This window comes from Uloborus diversus, chromosome 1 (genome assembly GCF_026930045.1).
Source record: "Uloborus diversus isolate 005 chromosome 1, Udiv.v.3.1, whole genome shotgun sequence".
In the NCBI taxonomy this organism is placed as follows: domain Eukaryota; kingdom Metazoa; phylum Arthropoda; class Arachnida; order Araneae; family Uloboridae; genus Uloborus; species Uloborus diversus.
The window spans coordinates 185,767,493-185,789,948 of record NC_072731.1 but is presented as its reverse complement, the minus strand read 5'-3'; the positions used below and the strand labels follow the sequence as shown (position 1 = coordinate 185,789,948).

Genomic DNA, 22,456 nt, shown 5'->3' with positions numbered 1-22,456 from the left:
ATCGTAATCTAGACTTGCTTTCCCGATGCAATTTGGTGAGATGTAAATACTCGTATAGCGATAAATTACATTAGACTAATGAAATAGATTGCCAACTGACAGCATTTAGTTGAATCTGCCGCAACCAGTGTATATCAGGCCAGGGGCGTGTACAGAAATTTTTGAGGCCCGTTGCAAATGACTTTTACGGGGCCCCCTCCATTTTGCTTACCACTACGTCCCTACTGCATATTTCACTCCGCATTTAAAAAACCTCGGGCCCCCTTCAGGCTCGGAACCGGGCCAACAGATGTTCCTTCTCTCCCCCCCCCCACAACCTTGTGCATGCGCTGCTCATGTATCAACACCCCAAAGCATGGCCCACACATTTATAGCAGGGCCGGGGTCGATTGTTGTTAATAGACGTACTAATATAAGATTTTGAAAGCTCTTTTTTCGTCCCTTGCCCGTTTTCATTCCACGTCGGACCCTAATTTCTCTGGGCCCCTCCCGTTTTCTCAATGTGGGAGCCATGAACGCCAGAGCTCTAAAAACTAGAGAGAAAGTTGATAAAGAGAGGAAAGCATTCGCACTTGTGGACTTCGGCTATTTACTTTGACCCCTGGGGGAGGGGCTAAGGATGGGAGAAAAATTAACTTGGTTCCAAACACTTTTTTCCCATAGAGTGAACAAATTTCATTTTTTCATCTATTATTACGCTTTAAAAAATGTTAGATGTGAATTAAATGTATTAAGTTCAATATAAAAAATTGCTTAAAGTGGCCCACTCGGCCATTGGCCCAGTCGGGGATCCCCGACTAGCCGACCTGGCCAGTCCGCCCCTGGTTATACACATACTAACACTCACATTCGTTTGAGATTAGTTTAGAAATTATTATTAACCTGTGTTATTTTTAAAGGTGTATTCAACAAAGCAAATGCTGGTGAGAGGTTTCATTGCGGAGAACAATGTTGGGAAATCCACTATCCATTGAAGAATTGTTCATGGATGCAACGTCAGAAATCACTTTTACGTCCCAAGTGATGTCCACCGAATCAACAGAAGATACGTTTGAAGATTATTTAAGCAACCTTACTTTTGGGAATTTCACAATAGAACCCGACGTCCCAGTTCTTGCTAAATACTATCCCATTCTTGCTATGGAATTAGGATTGTCCATTCTGTGCTCGATATTTTTAATCATAATCTATGTTATAGTTGGAGAATATCGTACACTGCCAGGTAAAAATGTCATATCTATTTCTAGCTGTCTAATAGTAACATATGTACTTCTAATGGTAGATCTTTTACTGAGAAATAGTATACCGTATGGCATCTGCGGAGGAATCGGGATTGTTGTACAGGCTGCATTTCTAGCAACATTTTTCTGGACAAATGTAATGTCCTTCGACATTATGATTACAATGTCTTCTGTCAAGAAAGACAACAACAAAGCATCAGAAAAGTATTGGAAATATGCTACATATGCTTGGTGTATGACGTTGGTGTGCATCATATTAACTGTTGCAATGGATCACAATGATTTCCTTCCACTGAGTTATAAACCGCAATTTGGGCGTAAAAGATGTTGGCTAACAGGACAACTAGCTTTCTTAATTTATTTGAATGTTCCAGTTGGCCTAACTTTGTTGGCTAACTGCATCTTCTTCATAGTGACGGCTAGAACAATTGAAGAAGTTCGAAGTGCTACAACTATTCTGGCTGTAAATAGACACCGAAAAAAGTAATAATTTTTTCTTTTACATAATTTTAGATTAGAAAACGTTTGTGATTGATTTCATACTTTGCATTCTATTTTCCGATCGGTGAAATTGCATTTATCCTCCTTTCCTTTAACAAGCTTTACAGTAAACGATACGATTTCCTAATCCTTATAGGCATTATTCTGCCGTGGACGGGTAAAGGGCAGTATCAGCAGAAATGGGTTTTCGAGATATATGGAGGAAATGTGGGCTGGATTCAATACTAACAACATGGAAATGTTGAAATAAGACGTTTTTTTTTTTTTCGCGCCTTTTTTTCTGTGTAAACCAAATAAGCAAGCTTGTACAATGAAGCTCACGTACAACAGGTGACAAAAATGCAAAATGAAAAATTTGCAGTTACTGCCTTTTACCTGCCCATGGCAGTATTGTTTCCTTTTTTTTCCTGATTATTTTCATTAAATTGTAAAATCTTATAAAATTAGTTTATTTCCTGAAAATAATATTTTAGTCCTTTTATTGTTTTGTTTACAGATTGTTTTGCGGACGGCGATAGGATTTTACTTAATTCTTCATATTTGGCTTAAATTATATTTCGGACTTGAATAGAGTATTTATGATATCTTTATACGTTTTTATCAACTCTTCTAAATAGGGATGGATACAAGCCCATCATTTCAAAGTTCTCCTGGGGGCCTGGGGGTTACGTTTATTCTAGCATTACCGAATCTTCTTCAACCACGTTTAAGACCTTCGAAAAATTTACTAGAAGCGCATCCGAATCTCCCCTTCTTCCTTCCCCCAACATCACTAAAGATCGTCTATATACTTTTCGAGCTACACTTTTAATAATTTTCCAAGAGAAAGCCTTGATCCTGTTTCTTTGAGGCGTTTACGTTACAGATCATGTGGCTAATTGAAGCTGCAATAAGGAGGTAGCTTCAAATTCCAAAAGGATCGCATTAAAGCTAAAAACACCAAATCATTCTGAACTTTTTTAAATGTTTATGACTTCTCATGTATAACTGGATTGAGAAACGTACAAGTAGAGTTATTCAAATATTAAAGAGAAAATAAGGGGGATTAAAAGAGGATTGGTGTTATGCAAACCTTTTGAAAAACATTGAAATTGGAGCTACCCCCTTTTAGCAGCAAACCCTTTCATTCTCTTTCTCCCCAAATATATATATATCACGCAATTCTTCGGATTCGTGCGCTCATATTCTAGTCATTACTAAAATTCCCCTATCCTAGTCCATTGTGACAAATGAAATGGTCAAACAGAACCAGAATAATTGAATACCGATTTTTCGATCATTTAGCTTGAAAACACCATGTAACATGTTGCAGGTTGGAAACATTATGCACCAGAAAATATGTAAACTGACATTTTCAAGCTACAAAAATCTGATTTTTTTGGGACGGGGGAGGGGGAAGGCATAGGATTATATACCCCCTTAGACGTCTAACCCCCCCCCCCCAACCCAATAATTTTTACTAGTTGGCGCCCCTGGTTCATACGAAATTGGATTGGATCGAAGGTCTTTCTTTGAAATGCTCAATGAAAAGAATAAAGTAAGTAGGAAGGAATAAAGCAGAGTAAAAAAAAAGAATATATTAAAAAAGGTTGAATATTTTGTTTCAATCTAATCAAGTTTATTTCTGAAGAAAATGCGGTTTTTTTTTTTTTGCAAAAGGGATTATACCCACTGTTTTACACCAAAGGGGAATCTATCCAAAATAAAATTGGCAATTTAGGTCTGGTAAAATTGAGGAAAAATTACTAGACTTATGCCAATAGTCACTCGTTATTCTACCAAAACATTATGAGAAATTCTAACAGTTAGGGTTTGTGCGTATAACGTTTTGCCAAAAAAATATAAAACTGGATATAATCCGTTTTGAAAGTTAACTCCTCAAATATATGCTTGCTATAACAGGGTATCTGCTTCATTTAGAAATATGAAACCCATGACTCATAAGGTACAATTTTTCTAGAAAATTTCTTTCACAAGAATATCTTTAAAGATTCTTTATTCATGTTCTGTGAAAATAAAATTGCAACCATCTAATCTATGCTACCCACTTGTTACTAAAAATTAAAGCGAAATGTAACAAGCTGAGGAACTATAACTTAAAAACAATTATTGCAACACAATAATGTCATACACCCATGAAATAATTTTAAATTCAACTCTTTTGCTGCCAAGGATATACTAATGCAAACTAAATTTTTTTTATAAGGAGGATTAAAAATGATGCTAAACATAAAATTATTAATGCCTAAACGGTAGACTCGCATAGTTAAGAAAAGCTAGTGAATTTTACAGAAGCCGATTTATTCGGATTTGTAAATGGGTAAAACTCGGGACTGATGTGTAAACGCGCTATTAACAGATGAGGTGCGTAAATTTTAGTTAATCTGTAAAATTTGGAAAGTATGTATATTCTAGAACTTAAGACACGTGATGAAGTGTCAGTTTCCATAACCATTTTCTATTATAGTCAAAATCCATAACTTTCCAGGTAGTCATTCCAGCCGACTGTGTATGTATTTCTTCCTTAGCCCTGGCTATAGGGTGGTAACTTACTGGAAAATGTATCTATAGTTCAGTATTGAAATTATTTTGTTAAATTTATCAACAAAAATTTATAATTACTATTAATTTTCAGTTTCTGGAAACAGTTGAAAAGCCGAAGTAAAACGGGGGTATTATGATTTTTTTTTAAATTATTACGTTATAGTATGGTTTCCTGGTTGGATTTCTAAAGTTTTGAGTTATTTTACCACTTCACAGTAAAAGTAGAAGATTGATCTATAGTAAAAATATTGATTATTAAGGTTAGAAATATTAAAATAGCAATATAATTTCAGAAATGAGACATGTTTTTTGGGTTTACAAGGATTTAATAGAACCCCTCCCCCCTCTTTCAATGCAAAGAATGAAAAGATATCCAACAAAAGTTCTGCGGTGTTGTCTGGTCTGTAATTTTACTATTTGTACATTTAAACTTTGTTTTAGTGTTTTTAAATGTCTTATAATTTGCAACAAAAGAATTAAAGATTTAAAATTTCCGTACATCAAAATGCTTTTTATATTTTTCAGATTCAGACTATGCATGAAATTGGTATTGATTATGGGACTAGTTTGGATAACAGAGTTCATTCCATGGATAACTGGCATATTCCAGCTTTACGCAGTCGCAGGAATGCTAAACTGTTTACATGGTGTTTACTTGTTCTTGATTTTTGCTTGCAAAAGGAGAACTTTCAAACAAGTTGCTGAATTAGTGCTAACATGTTGTCAAAAGGCTGACAGAACTCAAAAGCAGAAGACGCCATCTATGGACACAGTAATCACGCTCTCTCATTAAATTTTGATTTTGTAACCAAATAAATAAGAACAATTTACTTGAATCGAAACCTTTAAGAGGAAAAACTGCATGAATAAGATTGCAATGATAGATGTGATGTGATTATTATATATTTCAAGACATGAACTGCTAATTTATTTTAAAAATAGCTTGATTTAAAATTAAACTATTAGTATAGTGTTCACCAACCTTTCCCAAAACTGTTAAAAAGATTCCTCTTACTCCAATATGAGTTGCCCTGACAGACATATCATTTTTCATTTGGAATGAAAAAGTTTGGCTAAGGTAAAAGCACATATGTTTGTGAACAAATTCAATACACAGAGCTTGATAATTATCAATGGAGATGAAGTTTATTGGAACTTATTTGGAATGAACTTTTAAAAACGAAGTTACATAAATATTTGTTCATTCAATGTATAAAATAAAACTTTAGAAATGAAAAGGGGGAGGGAGAGAGTGTTGTAAATACTGAAATTCTTAGCACAACCAAATAGCTAATCTGTTTCAGAAATCAAAGTTTTAATATGATTTACACAGAAATTTCTTACTTTTCATAAACACAATAAAGCTCCAGCATTTAAACAACTTTACACCAATGAAAAGTAAGACATTTCTAATTTAATATGAATAAAAATATAGCAATAAAATTTCTCTATAAATACAATACTTATAAAATTTTAGTTTTCAAGCAATCTTCCACTTCACTAAATAAAAGACTCAGTTAACCGTAGCTTAAAATTCTTAATGCATTCCCTAGAGGAGTTTCTCGGAAGAGATTTTTTCAAAAAAAGGAGAGCAAAAGAAATTTTGTACAAAACATGGGCATTCCAAACCTTAATGTTTTGTTCCATTCTGGGCTGGAATCAAGCATCAGTATGTGGAAAGTGTACAAAGAAAACAGAAGTGACATCACAATTTTTTTTTTGTTTCCTTTTGCCTTTGAAGCAGCAGCCTAAGAAATTGATACATCAAGCAATGAAGTTCATGTAACATAAAAATCATTCACTAACATGCAATTGATAATAAAAAAATAAAAGCAGCCTGATTCATATATAACTTATAGTCCTTTTTTTTAAACTTTTATTTTTAACTACAATTACAGAAGTTTTCTTCTGTTACTTTTCTCTCTGAACTAATTGTAGATAAATTGGCTCTCATTCATGCTAAATTTTAGTAAATATTACAAAGCAAAAAATGGTTACAATATATTCAAACATTACTGCACTGTATTTTATACATTTTATTGGAAGAAAAATTACAAGAAACATTTTAATCAAGTAGTGAACTATCTATAGTTGGATGAAACGAGTACCAGCTCATTTACTTGTCACATTCACCAACACAGACAAAACATGAGCAAACTCCTGTATGCGATAAATTATCTTAAAAGCTAAACAATACATCAGTGTAATAAGACATCTTAATTACAATGTTAAATGAATGATCATTTGGGCCCTAAACACGAAGCAGTCATTTTAATATAATTCATATTTATTTACAAACAATTTTCCATTTTCTCAAAGCAATTTCCTTTTAAATACAATTGCAGGCTATCATCACCCTGATCAAAAAGCCTTGAACCAAAAATAATCTAAATAGAGGAATCAAGTTTTAATACAGGGCACATTTGGTCAAAGGCTCAGAAATGAGGGCAACACTGCTGCAAACACTGGCACTATTTTCATTCATATTCCCTACAAAATACTTTTTCTTTTGAAAAAATTCCCCATGTTCAGGTCCTCAAAGTCCACTATGTGAAATTGTTCTTAAGATTGCTGGCTATTTCTGGTTTTTAAGCTGGTTCGAAAGCCAGTCTAATCCCTCATACAACCCATCACCACTGGTCGCACAAGTTGCTTGGATGTACCAGTTGCGATTTCGTAAGGAATGGAGGCCAAGTTTATCGGTAATTTCTGCTGCATTCATTGCATTTGGAAGATCCTAAAACAAAGAATAAAACAAATGAGCCGCATACAAAAAGAGGAGGTGTGCTTTTAAAACTCTTTATAGAAACTTAAGAGCTGTAAAAATAAAAAAAAATCCCAAAATGAGCAGGTAGGAAAAAATAAAAAAATAATTTAACTACCATATGAGGCACTAAGAAACAAAGGGATGTAACTGGACATTTTAGTTTTGAGTAAATTGTGCTTAAAGTTCAGTTCCTAGGTAGGCCTTCATTGATAAAAAATCATGCTGTATAGCAGCACCTACCTGGGCTACAAGCAGTCTCTTGCCCCAAAAGCAGAAGAGAGGTTTTCCTATCGTTGTTGCTTCGGATGCCCCTTGGAGCACCCAAGATGATGGATAACGATGACGTTAATCCACTTTTGAGGTTAATATAAGCGATTTCCGTTTGACTGAGCCCCATTTAGGTGGAAGTCTGACTTTTGCTAAGACGCATAAGACGGATAGCGCAATTCATATTTATTACAATACAAAGAAATCAGAAAAAAACCCAGGGCAGTAGGCGGGAATCGAACCTGCGCCTCTCTGCTTGCAAGCAGTGGCTGATCAATACCGCTCTTCCACCGAGGCCCCTTTCCTATCATTTGTGCTAGTTATTGGTAATTTTTAAATTTTGTCACTTACATCCCTTTGCTTCTCACTGCGTCATACAGGGTAAGGTCATCAGACAAGGGTCCGATAACAGAGAGTCATAAAATTGGATTTTAATAAAAAGCCTTTTAGGTGGGTAAACTGATGTTGCTGCGGCCCATGAATACAGTGCAACCGTAGAGAGATTCAAGATATCGAGGTTGTACTGCATTTCAGATGAATTAGTATATTGTGTCTTGTAATAGTAATAGCAAATAAAGATGTTATAAATAACTTTTATTTGTTTTATTTGTTTTTTAATTTTAATGTGAGGCAAATATTAGTTCAAGTACCCTAGCATTTTTTTTGAAAAAATAGTACCTTTATTGCAAGGAGGAAAGCCCCCCCCCCCCAAAAATAAATTCTAAAATTAAAATTCTTTGTCCCATGTTTTAAGTTTTATGTACTTTTAACACTAGAGCAAAGTAAAATTAAAAAGAAAAAAGAATCCACTTGTAATATAAAAAGTATTTGTACGGAGATTGAAGATTAAATAACTTACCATTAGCATGAGCCCAATTTCAAGTTCTAGAGCCCAAGCCCACCGCATCTCTAATAGTGGTGTGCTGCAGGGGTGTGGAGTCGGACTGATTTTGGGGTAAAGGAGTCGGAGTTGTTAGAAAACATGCCGACTCCGACTCCGGGCTTCTTTCTTTCTTTCCTTTTCAGTGACTCTCCTTGCATTTTTTAAAAACTGACAACTAATGGGTTCGATTGCATGTATAAGAAGATACTAATGAGAAAATAACTGCCATTATGGCAATTAGCTAGCTTGAGTGCTTATCGAACTTTCTGTAGCCGTCCCCTACTTTGCTTGCTTTTTAATTTTACTAATAGCAATTGTCAGCAAACGGTTTTGTTGCCTAACATTTTCAAGTAATTACTTTAAAATAAAAATAGAAATATAGTGTTTTGTTTGATCTCAGTTATAAAATAGTAAAAGAAACGTAGCAAAATAGTAAGTCAAAGGCCGTAGGTAAGTTAGAAATTTTTAAGAGTGATCGGCAAATTCAAAGAAGTTCTGGAGCGAAAGCAAGAATACAAAAGATCCGATGAAATAATTTAATGTTTTTTTCTTTATTAAAACTATTTCTATAAGCTTGGTTCTCACTAAAAAGTATGGAACAAAATAAGTGTAAATGATTTCTTGATTACAACAATTAATTTTAAAATCTTCATATTAAGGTTAATTCTAAAGCAGCCAATAAAATTTAAATTAAAAATTTAGCGAAGAAGAAATATAGGTATAGTAAAAGCTATTCGTACAAAATTGTATATCGTCGCATTTTGTGTAAAATTAGCTCCTGATGTATATGAGCCCTATTTTCGTTGAAATTTTATTGATGAAATATAATTTAAAATATATTCACGAAAATTTTCAGACTTAAAATATTTATATTTTTTATAAACTCTGAAATTAACTTTGGGTGTCGTATACCAGATGAGTGTCACCTGGGCAAACCACCCCATCTCAAGAACTTGAATTTAGAAAAAAAGCTTTTTTTTCTCTCAAGTGACAGCTTTCAAAAATTGAAAGCACACGATTTGATTAATATCTATTCATTAGACATTAAAGGGGGGGGGGGAGTATTACAGGTAATCTTTTTCAATCTTTTAAAAAGGGATTTTTAAGTCATCTCACTTTTTAATCCGTAACTATTGGAAAATTTGATTTTTAAATTGAATTTTTAACGTTGTATGCGTCTTGGTTTTACAATAAAAAAACAAAATGCGAAATTTTCATAAAAAGGAATTAATATTTCAATCTCTGTTCAGAGGTTTTCCCCCTTCCCCTGAAGGGAGAGAGGGAGTTGAAAAAATACAGTTAAAAAAATTGAAAAAGTCCAGAGTCGGAGTCGGAGGTTTCAAAATCCAGGAGTCGGAGTCGGGGTCGGCCATTTTCCTTCCGACTCCGCAGCCCTGGTGTGCTGTGCATCATAGCACCTTGTAACGCAGTAAAAATATCTTTATATTTTCTAGCAAAGAAAATCAAAGCATTGTAAATAAAGGTGCTAAGTTGCTCTCAACAACTTCATAGCCCCCTGGACCATTAAAATCCATATTTTGCTGATCTGATCGATATTTTTGTTGTCCTGGGCATGCGGACCACTGTTAATTTCGAGCCCTGAATACAGCAAAAATTATAATCATGAGCGCCCATATAGGGGGGGGGGGGGAGTATTCTAAGGGGGTTCAAGCTCCCCTAAGAATTTTTTTTTTGGATTAGTTGCTCAAATAATTTCCAATCATTTAGCTACAATGAAAAAAAGAAAAGAATAAATAAATGTGATAGCGATAATAATAATTATAACACGTTAGATCGGAGATTTCCGAACTGGGTGCCACAGGAAGAGTTTTGGGGTGCTGCGAAATTTCCATGGTAACAATAATATGTATAGACTAGGATGCAATGAGAAAATTCCAATTCTTCAAAGGGTGCCGCGAATCGTTAAAGTTTGGGAACCGTGCATTAGAGAGCACCAGGCAATGGTGTTTAGAAGGGGGTCAGGGGATTCATACCCCTTAACTCAAGAAAAGAACGTGTCATGGGAAAGTGAAGTTACTTTAACAAAAAGAAAAACAAATAATGTTGGTAAAAAATCTCATTTCTTTCAAAACGAAATCTTTTAAATTAATATTTTTTAAACAGGATCAGCTTATTGTTTAGCAGATTAAGTTCCCCTTTCTTTCAACGCCCCCTTTTTTCCCCCTTCCTAGTCAGTCTGAAAAGAAAGGTCTCCAAAATGTTCCTCTCTTTGACTCTCGTCCCCCTGCAAGAAATTTAAAATATGTTTTAGTTGTTCGGTTGAAGTAATAATGGATATTGATGTCCTAGAAACATATTTATTTAGCCATTATTCGGAAATCAATTTCAAAACATATCTGGAAGTGGTTCCTACCTGAAGCAACACCCTTTCACTAAGGTTACTTCCAAAAATATTCTGAAATTGTGCCTTTAAGATTTTAATTTTGAAAAGTTTCGGAGAAAGATCCTTAAAACCGCTCCTTACCTCGAAATATCTCCAAAGATGACCTGAAATTGCGTTTTACCTTTTCAGGGAAGGATTCTCAAACCCTTCTTTTCCTAAGATTGCCTAATGCTGGGAAAAAATCTAAAGTGCTTTTAAAAAGAACCTTAAAATAAAAAATTTCAAAAGTTACCGACTATTGATCAGGTAATTACGTCTAACACCTCCTATTTCTTTCGCCCCCCCCCCCTTTTCTAGTTGATCAGAAAATAAGAAAGTCTTAAAAATTCTACACCTTGCAAGCCCCCTCCACCAACTAAAACCATTAAAGTGCTTAATAAACCCCGTTTTCAGAAATTCAATGTCGAAAAATTTCCAGGGGATAGTTACCAATCTCCTTGCTTTCTGAAAGCATCTAAAATCGATTGAGATTGCTTTTATGGAGCTTCAACTTTGAAAAATGCCCCAAACCCTAACGTTACCAAATATAGTCTACAGTTGCACTTTTAAGACTTTAATTTCGAAAATATTTGGGCCTGACTACTTCCGTATGAAATCTAAAAATGAAAAAACTGCAATTTCGAAAAATTTAAGGCGTTTCAACCCCTTCACCTATTATCACTGAATATCTCTTTAAACTTCGCTTTTTAGGACTTTAATTTCAAAATAGCACTACGCGTAACATCACGGAAGTTAGTCCGAAACTGCGTTTTTAGAACTTCAATTTCGAAAAATTTGGCGGAAATGTGATGAATTTCGCTCTATTTTTTAGAATAATCTATCGGGGACAACTTCAAAAGTCCCATTCCTTTCATTACACTAACGTCAACAAATATAGCCTATGATGGTGTTTTTAAGATTTCAGTTTCTAAGCGTTTCTGCCAAAGGCCCCTCGAATTTTTCCTCCCGGTAGCATCACTAGAGACCGTCTAAAACTGCGTTCTTAGAACTACAATTCCAAAAAAATTCCGGGGGAAACCTGCGGACCCCTTGCCCCTCTCTTACTAGAAGCAAGAATTTTTTAAGTGCCAACCTAAATCAATTTTTTGGTTGCGCCACTGGATGACAGTATGGATTTCTTGGCCCATGTCGAAAAATGAAAAAATCAGGGCACTGTTGCTCCCTCCCTCCCCAAGAAAAGAAAAGAAAATTATAAAAAAAGTGGGTGGGGGACTCATCTTGGTTGTTTGGGCCCCCTCCAAAATAAAAACATATATACGCCACTGGAGCCTTATGAAATTAAAGCTTCCTTGCTTTTAGTACTCTTTTCTTTGCATAAATGTAAAAATATTTCTTCTCCTGCCATTAATGAATAAGTTATTAAAAATGTCAAACTTTAATTACTCTAATCTGTCCTGAAACGGTGTGCATGGGGAAAATATTCGAGCCCCCCCCCCTTACAATTTTGCATACAGCACCCTTGATTATAATTAAAACTTCAGGTAGCTAAAATACATACTTGTTTATTAGCAAATATCAGAAGAACTGCATCTCTTAGTTCATCTTCTGCTAGCATTCTCATTAGTTCTTCTCTAGCTTCCCCAATACGTTCTCTGTCATTGCTGTCTACGACAAATATTAATCCTAGAAAACAAATTAATTACTTGGACATGAATAAATATGGCACTGAATGAATGAAGCTATCTAAATAACTCTCGATGCACAAGACTATACATATCAATATGTATGCTAACTCCGCTAAAAATATACATTTGAATAAAAAAAACTAAACTTTTTTATCTAAAACAAAAACACTTCTTAAAATCTCAAGGTTTGGAATTATAACTTATTTCTAAACTTGACCAACTGTGAAACATTTAGAGGAAATATCCTAATCTCATTAGTAAAAATCGTAGATATAGATTGAGATTTCTTTTCATAACTTTTAGTAATGAAGTGATAAGTGAACCTGAACATATGAGGGGTATATAAAGGGTAGTTACAACTATTATAAGGTATTAAAACAATATATATACACACACACAAACCTGTTTTTAGAAGGTGGATAGGGACCGCATAAAACAAAATTGTTCGAAACTTCACGAGTAGCTTTAAAAAGTTTTTGTTGGCAAAAGCCATTTTTTGGTTCTTGGAGAGATTCGTAAAGAGCTAGAATGTATTTTAAATTGTTTAAAATTTACCTGTAAATTCAAACCTATCCGAGAAAAAAGATTCCCGGTTTTAAAAGGTTTAAATACCGGCGAGCGTATAGAAATCCCCAAGTGACTAAACACCCAACAAGTCAATCACGTGTTTCGCCCATCGGCGGACGTGACGTCAGGCCTAAGAGTTGAGGATCTTTCTGCTGAAAGCAGTGAAGAAGATAATTTAAAAATAGCAATAGTTAAAATCATAGACTAATAATAAGAGTAGACCGAGCTATGGCAACCCTTTTGCTGCTCATAAACCAAACCATGTGACTGGTGGATATCCTAGCAACAGCGGGCGTTGATCGTAGCAGAAGATCAACACGAGCGAGAAATAAAATAAATAGAATTGATGGAACACGGAAGAATGATCTTTTATGGAGTCCGATTTGTAAATTTGTTATTCTAAGTTGTAAATATTTTGTTAATATAGCGAGTTTTTCGTTCAGATAGTATTGTGCATTTTCTTTATTCAATTTCAATAACTCTCTAAGCAATTAAAGATCCAAAAAAAAAAAAATCAGCAAACGGTAAGATTTTCACCTAAAATTTCAATTTAAGATACCGATTAGTGAATTTTTGCGTTAACGCAAAACGTTTACGTTATTACGTTCACGCCAACGCTGACGTAGCAGTTCCAAATGAAATAAAAGCTACTGAAAACTGTGATCAAAAACTAATGCCAAAATAATGCATAACTAAAAGAAAAACAGTTCAATCTCTGCACCTGGAAAAAAAAATTATAATGAAAATACATTACGTCTTAAAATGCATGTCTAGTGCCAAACTATAGATAATGTTGCCATCTAGCAACCATGCTGCCAAAGTTTTCGCCAAGCCTTCCACTAGTCACATGATGTATCCATGAACCAATTTTTTCAGCAACAAGTCTGGGAAAGCTTGGTCTACTCTTATTATTAGTCTATGGTTAAAATAGTAACTGTGTTGAGTTGCTTTGAGATGCAACAGATGCAAATTTTGATGACATCACGTTATTGCGTGGGGGAACAGAGATGGTTTAAATAGAAAGTCAATCAATCGATCTCTTATGATTTGCTTCCGTTCTGCAGACGGTTTGTTTTGATGTGAGCTCTGGTTGATTTGTCCACGCAGGGGACGTGGAAGTTTATTAAAGAAATGTAAAATTAAAATTTGTTTTCCCTGCTAGAAGTGCAGGATAAGTTATAAAACAGTACCCTATGTTGTGAAAATAAAAATTAGAAAGAAAGAGTTGAAGTATTGAGAATTAGGCTTGAGGGATCGGAGGATCCGAACTTGCTCATCCTAGGTTCCGAGCTGGTCGGACCGTACGGGTTCAGTGTGGGGTGAGGCATCTCTTTGACTGTGTGTCCCCTATTAGGGTGAGGTGACCTAATAGACTGTGTGTCCTCTACTACTGAATGTTCTCCTGTTTGGCATAGAAACCAGGTAAATAATTTCCTGTGCTGCATATGGTGAGGAGTCGTCTACTGTGGCATGGGTGTGCCTGGAATGCAGCGACCATTGACAGAGGATGGTCTGTCGTCCTCGAGTGGACGTGTTTTTTTTCAACTCAACAGTACATCCTATTGGTGGATGTGGCCTTCATGTTTTGTGTGCCAAGTCCTTAATATTACAAAAGAATTTAAAATTGCATTTTCAGAATTTTGATTTCGAAAATCTACAGGAGGACAGCTACCGATTAGATGTTCCTTATGCCTTCACTCCAACCATAATTGAAAATCATATTTCTTGGACTTCAATTGCAAACAGTTTTCCCTAGAGTACCTCTTTCCCTTGTCTAACGTTGCCGAAGAGAACTTAAGAATGCGTTTTACGAAGGAAAATTCCATCTACTTCCCTTAAACTCACCCAAAGAAAATTTGTAATGGCGTTTTTAAAGTCTTATTGTCAAAAATTTGAAAATCCCGAACTTTCTCTTCTACTCCAGTGTCATCAAGCATAGCCCTTATAACTTCGAAAATTTTCCGAATTAGAGCTACCCACCTCCCCCCCTAACATGCCAACATGTATGCCAAACTCGAGTTTTTAAAACTTCAATAACAATTTTTTGGGGACAGTCCCAATTAAGTTTTTAAGTTTTTTAAAAATTTCCAAGGGAGCGTGGGCTAAACCAAACCTTTCCCCTAGGGTTACTACCAAACTTTACCTGAAATTGTGTTTTTTGAAATTGCGTCTAAAATGAGATATTGAACCCAGTGTCAGTTTAGCATGTATTTGAAAATATTAAAGATACTTGTAGTTCTGCTCTTCCCTTAAAAAAATCATTTGGGCACTCCTGATCCTAAGAGCTCAATGAAAAGTGATTGGTGGTATATATTACTATTTCATGTCTAACTTGAGGGCCAATTCAAAGTCTTCATGTCATTGGTATCTTTAGCAATTGTGATATCACAGATCGTTTTCTGAACCAACAAAACTAGTACATTACTGAATTTTGATTAAATGATATTATAATAATAAATTTAAATTATTTGAGAAAACATTTGGTCACATTTTGATGAAGTAACTTCGGTTCTTGGTAATTCATTAAATTACTGTTCAAAAGAAAAATTAAAACAACTAATAGTATAGCCTGCCACCCCCTCCCATGTTTATTCATATTTCTACCAATGCGCAATATGCTTCAAAAATCATACCAATAGGTGACTTTTTGTCGAAAATTTATCACCCCCCCCCCCGAAGCAAAATCCTGGCTACGGCCTTGAAAACGTGTCGCTTCAAAGTGAGAAACTGGACACACTAAGCTATTATTTTTCTTGCAAAGCAAAAAAGGGTAAGTGAAAAATAAGGGAGCATGTAGTAGAGGGAAAATCAAAAGAATTCTTGGTTGTTTTTCTGGAAATTGCCGTACCTTGTGCCTGTTCATAGAAGACCAGTTCTTATGTGAAATTGTTCATTTAATTTACTTAATTATTTATTTTTTATTTTGATTCATTTCACTTACGCAATGCTTGAACAACTCATAGTCGCTAGATATAAATTCAAAAAAAAAAATCAAAACCTCCATATCTCGAATTGTTTTTCTGAACCCTCGACATTCGAGATGGACAGGTTCAACTGTATCTGATACTCTTGAGGTCTGTTTAAAGAAATCACGAATCATTATATACATGATTGGAAACTTAACAAATAATGCTACGAAATCATATTATTGAAATTTTTGTTTTCATTTGAAATTGACATGCTTAATATTAGTAACACTGATATTTTTTAGTAGCCATTAATTTACACCATTAAAAATTGTATCACATTACAGGACAATAACAATACAATGCATTATATGCCGACTTCATTCTAAATTCTTTATTAAAAATGCTGAAAATAAATTAAAAAAATAAAGCTTTCAAAGCAGAGACAATAAATGTTTCCCTCCACAAGAATACGGCTAAAGCTGCATAGTAAGCAGAGTTTGACAGTTGGGTCAAATACTTGTTGCACCATAACCCGCCTTAACATCAGATTTTAGCTGTATCAAGAGGAGGTAGCTATTTAAGAAGTTTTGGTATACCTTAGAAACTTTTAAACTATTTTCTAGTTTCTTTAAAATCTTACCTTGAGTATTCTGAAAATAATGTCGCCACAGTGGTCGAATTTTATCTTGACCTCCAACATCCCACACAGTGAAACTTATATTCTTATATTCAACAGTTTCTACATTAAAGCCTGCAACAGAAAAGAGGATCAAAAAAGTTTACTCAAAAAGTTTTAGGTAAAATGAAAAATATGATCAAGTTAACCAAATCTTAGGAAAAAAAATGCATTGTCTCTGGAAGTCAGTAGCAAAAATCCCAAGACAAAAGAACTAAAAATTATACACATTCTAAAAATGACTGCACATTCAGGGAAAGTGATAGAATCAAGAAATTAACATATAGCTGCCTTAACCCTTTTAGGCGCGGTGGTCACAAAAAAGGGCACCTGTGAAAAAAGATTAATAAAAAAATTTATTCTCTTGAAAATCATAAAAAATGCTCTTTAACGTATATGGATGGTTTACATTGCAAACATGGTTTTTTTGAGGCCCCAATTTTTTGTTAAATTCTCTGTAACTTTTGATCCCAAAAAGGGGATTTTTCCTAAAACTTAATTTTTTTTTATTTTGCTTTGAAAATTCCAACCCGTTTCAAATTGAAATAGCAAACCATTTTTCCCGAGGTACTCAAGTACATTATAGTAAAAGATTTAAATTCCTTTTTGAATCAATAAACACATTTTTTCACTGCTCTAGATTGGCAGTGCCAACTATTTAATGTCAACCACTGCGGAAAAAAAAAGTGAAATCTATGTCTAGATGATCAATTACAACCACTCACAGTATATTCCCCTATATTTCAAAAAACGTAAAGATTTACAATGGGAAAGGTTAAACTTGTTTTATTAAGAAAATCTAAAAACCATCAATTGCCAAAATAACAGGAAGTTTAACGACAGCCGATATATCCTGGTGGCTGAAATAGATGCTAGAAAGACAAAATCTGCAAGCTGTATTTATAATTGAGGGCTTTTTTTTTTACAATTGACTATGAAACAATTGTTGTCTACATTTTTGCTAAAATAGTAAACTTTTTCAAATTAGTAGAAAACACAGTTTGGAGTTTAGAGAAATTGTGTTCGGGAGGTCACAATGACCTCCCAAACAATCCCTTATTTTACAAATTTTCTGACAATTGGAAACAATTTAAATACAGTAAACCCACATTGATCTGGACCAGCGGTCGGAAAAACTATTTTTTTAAAAAAATGAACTACAACTATTTCATTACAAACTAGCCGCTTGCGCCGACCAGCTGGTTCGCCTTCTTACACCATTCGCCTTTCTATGCAAGCAGCCATCTATGGCGGCTGTTTGGCTAACTTGTCATTTACTTTTTACTTCAAAATTGCCGCCTTCGGTGGCTGTTTAAATTTGACAGCAGTATTAATCAATCTATCTCTTATCTTTTTTTGTGCCATTCACATTTTTAAGCCAAGATTGCCGCCTTCGGCGGCTATCTACCCTTACGATGTATTTCTTAATTTTCTTATCCATCTCTATTTTAACCACCCCGTCCATTTCCTAATAAAAACAAAGGTCACTCAAAAAAAAAAAAAAATCTTTTTTTTTATTTAAGTAGAGCAAAAAAAAAGTTATCCCCAAAATTCCCCCTTGTGTGCAAAAAGTAGAGTTTGACAAAGAAAAAAAAAATCTCGCTGTTTTTATTGAAATAAATGCGCACAACTATGAAATGTAACCTAATATAGATACAGCAAAACGTCCAGCTTGGGCGGGGGGCGGGGGGAATGGAAAAAGAAATAAAACCAATGCGTGGAAAGACATGTGTTCAGCATTAAAAAAATTGTAAAAAAAAACCTATTGCGTATTTTTAAGAACTTTTTTCTTCTGAAGAGGGCGAAATGTTTTTACTATTATCAACTTAAATTTTAGAAATGAGGCTTTGACACTTCTCGCAGGATGATATTAGAAAAAAAAAAAAAACCCAGGAAAAAATGCAAGTTAAAGATTTTTTCAAAAATTCATAAAAAAATACAAAAACTGCTCTATTTTCAAAATTTTTTCATTCATCATATTTAAAATTAAATTTCCTACACTATAGTACAAAAAAATATTTGTGTGGTGCAATTGGTTCGGGGTTTGTGAGGTAAAACGTACTAAAAAGTGCAAAAAAACACATAAAACATTAAATAACTTGTTTTCTAATTAAAATTTCAAAAAATCGAAGCCCAAGGTGCACATCTTCGGCAAAAACTGCAACTGTGTACCAAATTTCATCTTTCTAGGCCTTACCGTTTTCCCGGGAAGTGTAACCCACACACACACAAACATCTTATTTTATTATATGTATAGATGTAAACTATAACTTTCAAAATGTAGCAAATACAAACTACTTTTGAAAAGTAGTTGCTATTTTGTTACTTTTTTAAAAAATAAATAAAAAGCATACACACTCTGAGTATCAAACGAAAAAATTCAAAAAGTGGTTTAGTTTAATAAATCTGTTCATTTGAACATGGAATATTATTAAGAATTATTTATTTTTTCTTTCCTTTAAAGAGCCAATTTGTCACTCCAAAAATTTATGATTTTTACAAATATTTGCTGCAAGAAAAACTAAAAGTTGAATGCTGCAAGAAAAAGTTTAAGGAATTCATCCTTAAAATTTTTAATCCTTTCCTGACAGTGAATATTTCATTTAAGAAGTGTAACTTGTTACTTGATGACATTTTGCAGGGCTTGTCTGAAGAGTTTCTTGCTTTTTGTTTTTCTTAGGGCTGCTAAGTCGGAGAGCAAATGACTGACTCGCACTCGAGTGTTACAGCTTCGTATTCTTTTACATAATACACAGTTCAACTTTACAGCTCTGGTTAAAATATGTTATTTGGGTTAGAGAAATAATTGATGCAATAAAAAGCATTGGAAAGAGGAACTAGCACTTGGAAACATAAAAAATTTGTACGATATCACTTTGTTAGCAAATTTTTTTGCTGCTAGCAAATTGTCAAGGGTGTATTATATGACATGTGCTATTACACGAGCTAAAATGTTTAGCTAAGGTTCTTTTACTTAAGAGCCTGTTTATAAATGATGTCTCAATTCTCCTAAACATTTCTGACCTCTCTATTCCTTTTGCCACGAAGAGTCACACTTGACCTCACCGCTCCCCTCCTCACATGTCAATTAGTCATGATTAAAAGGCTAGATGTCACATTTCATGTTACTCCTTTCCTCTCCCTTGTCGCAAACACCTCTCCCTCAAAGCATGACATCTTTCATGAACAACCTCTCAGAACAAAATTGTGTACAATACAAGAGACAAAGGCATTATGTTTTAAAGGTTACCTATGGTAGGAATTGTAGTGACTATTTCTCCCAATTTCAGTTTGTATAGTATAGTTGTTTTACCAGCTGCATCTAGTCCAACCATCAATATCCTCATTTCTTTTTTGCCAAAGAGGCCTTTGAACAAATTTGCAAATATGTTTCCCATGTTGAATCAGGTTGTATGGAATTTGTTCCTGAAAGAAATGATATTTTATATATCAGAACACATAAGAATTAGTTTCAAAACTTAAACGCTGTTAAAAAGGAGGATAAAATTTTGAAAGAATATCAAAAAGGTGTCCGAATCACAAGATTGTAATATCACTGTCAGCAGGGCTTTAATCTGTATTGCATTGCAGCTCAGCTCCTGAGCTTTTCAATAATAAACGAGTTTTTACATACTGGACAGAGTTTCGGTAATTTAGATATTGAATGCACTCAAGCCTATTGGGCTTTGGCGCTTCTTTAGTAAGAAATAGAGCTTTGATTGACATTGATGTCTTAGGAGTCAGAAAAATCGGTAATAAATGTTTTCCTTTAAATTAACATAAGTAGTTGAAATATACGCTAAAATAAAATATTTGTGTTTCCGATTTGCGTTAAAATTGTTTAGCAACTGCTCTCGACTTTTTCAGTTGCGTCTCAGTGGGCGGAAATAAGTATCAGCACATCAAAATCAGAGATATGTTTTAATGACGACTCATCACAAGAATTTTTTGACCATGTAAGACATCTGTAAATTTTAAATTTGACTCAATTACACACATTTATATTAGGAACAATAAATTACTTTTTCCCCCTATCGAAAATCTTAGAAATAAGGCCTTTTAAATTGATTTATAACTTAAAAAAATCCTACTTACCGGTAATCGCTATAAGCAGAAAATGGCGGGCATCGAAAGGAGTTGACAGGCTAATGCCACGTCTAGTCACTCATATGAAAAGCAGAACCACAATTTCAGTTACAATTCCAGATTGGAGAAAAAGAAACAATGTTAAATTCAAAGAAATAAACACTTATTTTTGCTGAAATTTAGGAAAAAAATTTGATAAGCTGCTTTAGTCAGTCAATTGAGAGCAATTACAGCAAAAAAGATTGAACTGATCATAGAGAAATATATCTACTTTCAATTTTACTAACATTAAATTTTTATAAAGCGCGTAAACCATGCAAAGTTCGCAAAAAACGTCGTTCCTTGCGCTGTTATTCTGATATTTTTTTCCAAAATTATTTCCCTCCATAGTAAACACTTTTCTCCATCCATTTTTTTTTTTAATTTTTTATTTTTCATGAGACGATAGGAGGCAGTTCTGGCAATGTGACATTTGTTTACGTTTCAGGAGAATGGTGTGAAGGTAAACATATTTCCAAATTGTTGGCTAAAACTTTTCTTTTCAAAATGAAGCACGGTTTTAATGATAATGATATTATTATTAATTCAAAATTAACCTGTATATTGCCACACTTTTGACATTCTTCATTACTTTATGATGAATCATAACTTATCTCGTTGCGACATTCAAAACCTATTCTTTTGGTTTACTGGTAGGAAGCAAAGAGTTTACGTTTCAGGAGAATGGTGTGAAGGTAAACATATTTCCAAATTGGTGGCTAAAACTTTTCTTTTCAAAATGAAGCACGCTTTTAATGATAATGATATTATTATTAATTCAAAATTAACCTGTATATTGCCACACTTTTGACATCCTTCATTACTTTATGATGAATCATAACTTATCTCGTTGCGACATTCAAAACCTATTCTTTTGGCTTGCTGGTAGGAGGCAAAGAGTAGTTGTGAGAGGAAATCATTCTAATTGGAGTGATGTTTTAAGTGGGGTTCCTCAGGGATCAGTTTTAGGGCCTCTTTTGTTTATGATATTTATGAATGACATCAATGAAAATATTTCAGGAAGCATGAATTGTTTTGCTGACGATGTAAAAGTTATGGGGATTGTCGAAAATGAAGAACAAGTAAAACAGCTGCAAGAGGATTTAGATCATATTACTAAGTGGGCAGATAAATGGGGTATGGCAGTTAATGTAGGGAAATGTCAAGTGCTACACTTAGGTCATGGAAATAACGTATGAGATATCGTTTACAGGGTTCAGTCATAAATCAGGCAGAAAATGTTATGGATCTGGTTATCTTTATAAATCAGGACTTCAAGTTTAGTCAACAGTGCAGTATTGCTAGTAACAAAGCCAACAAAATGCTTGGGTTCATCAATAGATCTATTTCTAACAAATCTAAGCAAGTTCTTCTGCCTTTATATAGGAGTTTAGTAAGACCTCATTTGGAGTATGCTGTTCAGTTTTGGTCGCCTTATCTGAAGAAAGATATTTTTGTATTGGAAAGGGTTCAAAGAAGGGTAACTAAATTAGTAAGGGGACTCTCAGATTTAGATTATGATACCAGACTTAATAGGCTTAACATGTATACCCTGGAGCAAAGGAGAGTCGGAGGGGACATGATTCAGTTATTTAAATTTATCAAAATGAAAGATGTAAATGGATTAATTTTTTGCGGGGAAAGCAAGACAAGGGGTCATTGTTTTAAGCTATTTAAATCTCAGGCTAACTTGGAAATCAGGAAAAACTACTACTTTAGCAGGGTCGTGGGCACTTGGAATAGCTTACCGGAAGAGGCGGTAATGAGCAAGGAAGTGGATAGCTTTATGAGGGCCATTGATCTTCATTGGGGACTAATTAATTGACTAGGACTAGCTTAGCTGGGCCCAGAGCCTGTTGCTGGTCGTCACATTTGTATTTGTATTTTTTCGTAGTTATTTTCGCTATCATTGCCCAAAATGAAATTAAACCATTTTTATTAATGTAT

The 22,456-nt window shown here is 34.2% G+C and overlaps 3 protein-coding genes across 3 annotated transcripts in view; 2 read left to right on the top strand and 1 right to left on the bottom strand.

The window, feature by feature from the left end:
• Positions 1 to 948: 948 nt before the first annotated feature.
• On the top strand, positions 949 to 5,971 carry LOC129217686 (probable G-protein coupled receptor Mth-like 1). The gene is made up of 2 exons (XM_054852023.1): positions 949 to 1,724; positions 4,812 to 5,971. The coding sequence occupies exons 1-2, from the start codon at positions 949 to 951 to the stop codon at positions 5,077 to 5,079; spliced, it is 1,044 nt and encodes a 347-aa protein (XP_054707998.1). The 3' UTR covers positions 5,080 to 5,971.
• Positions 5,972 to 6,307: 336 nt separating this feature from the next.
• On the bottom strand, positions 6,308 to 20,570 carry LOC129234098 (ADP-ribosylation factor 1). Its single transcript, XM_054867990.1, has 5 exons — positions 20,480 to 20,570; positions 19,635 to 19,810; positions 16,349 to 16,459; positions 12,106 to 12,230; positions 6,308 to 7,023 (listed from the first exon to the last, which is right to left on the bottom strand). The coding sequence occupies exons 2-5, from the start codon at positions 19,780 to 19,782 to the stop codon at positions 6,862 to 6,864; spliced, it is 546 nt and encodes a 181-aa protein (XP_054723965.1). The 5' UTR covers positions 19,783 to 19,810; positions 20,480 to 20,570; the 3' UTR covers positions 6,308 to 6,861.
• Positions 20,319 to 22,456, top strand: part of LOC129234097 (uncharacterized) — a 28,261-nt gene continuing 26,123 nt past the window's right edge. Inside the window, exon 1 of the mRNA XM_054867989.1 lies at positions 20,319 to 20,340. The gene's annotated coding sequence lies outside the window, so the exon portion shown is untranslated. The remainder of the gene's footprint in view (positions 20,341 to 22,456) is intronic.

What these genes read in the sequence shown, in the direction of transcription:
- LOC129217686 (XM_054852023.1), top strand. Translation starts at nt 949, where the DNA reads ATGTTGGGAAATCCACTATCCATTGAAGAATTGTTCATGGATGCAACG. An exon ending in GTAAATAGACACCGAAAAAA is followed by an intron (nt 1,725 to 4,811) that starts GTAATAATTTTT and finishes TATATTTTTCAG; the next exon opens with ATTCAGACTATGCATGAAAT.
- LOC129234098 (XM_054867990.1), bottom strand. Translation starts at nt 19,782, where the DNA reads ATGGGAAACATATTTGCAAATTTGTTCAAAGGCCTCTTTGGCAAAAAA. An exon ending in CACTACAATTCCTACCATAG is followed by an intron (nt 16,460 to 19,634) that starts GTAACCTTTAAA and finishes TTTCTGTTGCAG; the next exon opens with GCTTTAATGTAGAAACTGTT. An exon ending in TGATATTTGCTAATAAACAA is followed by an intron (nt 7,024 to 12,105) that starts GTATGTATTTTA and finishes TCTTTGTTTTAG; the next exon opens with GATCTTCCAAATGCAATGAA.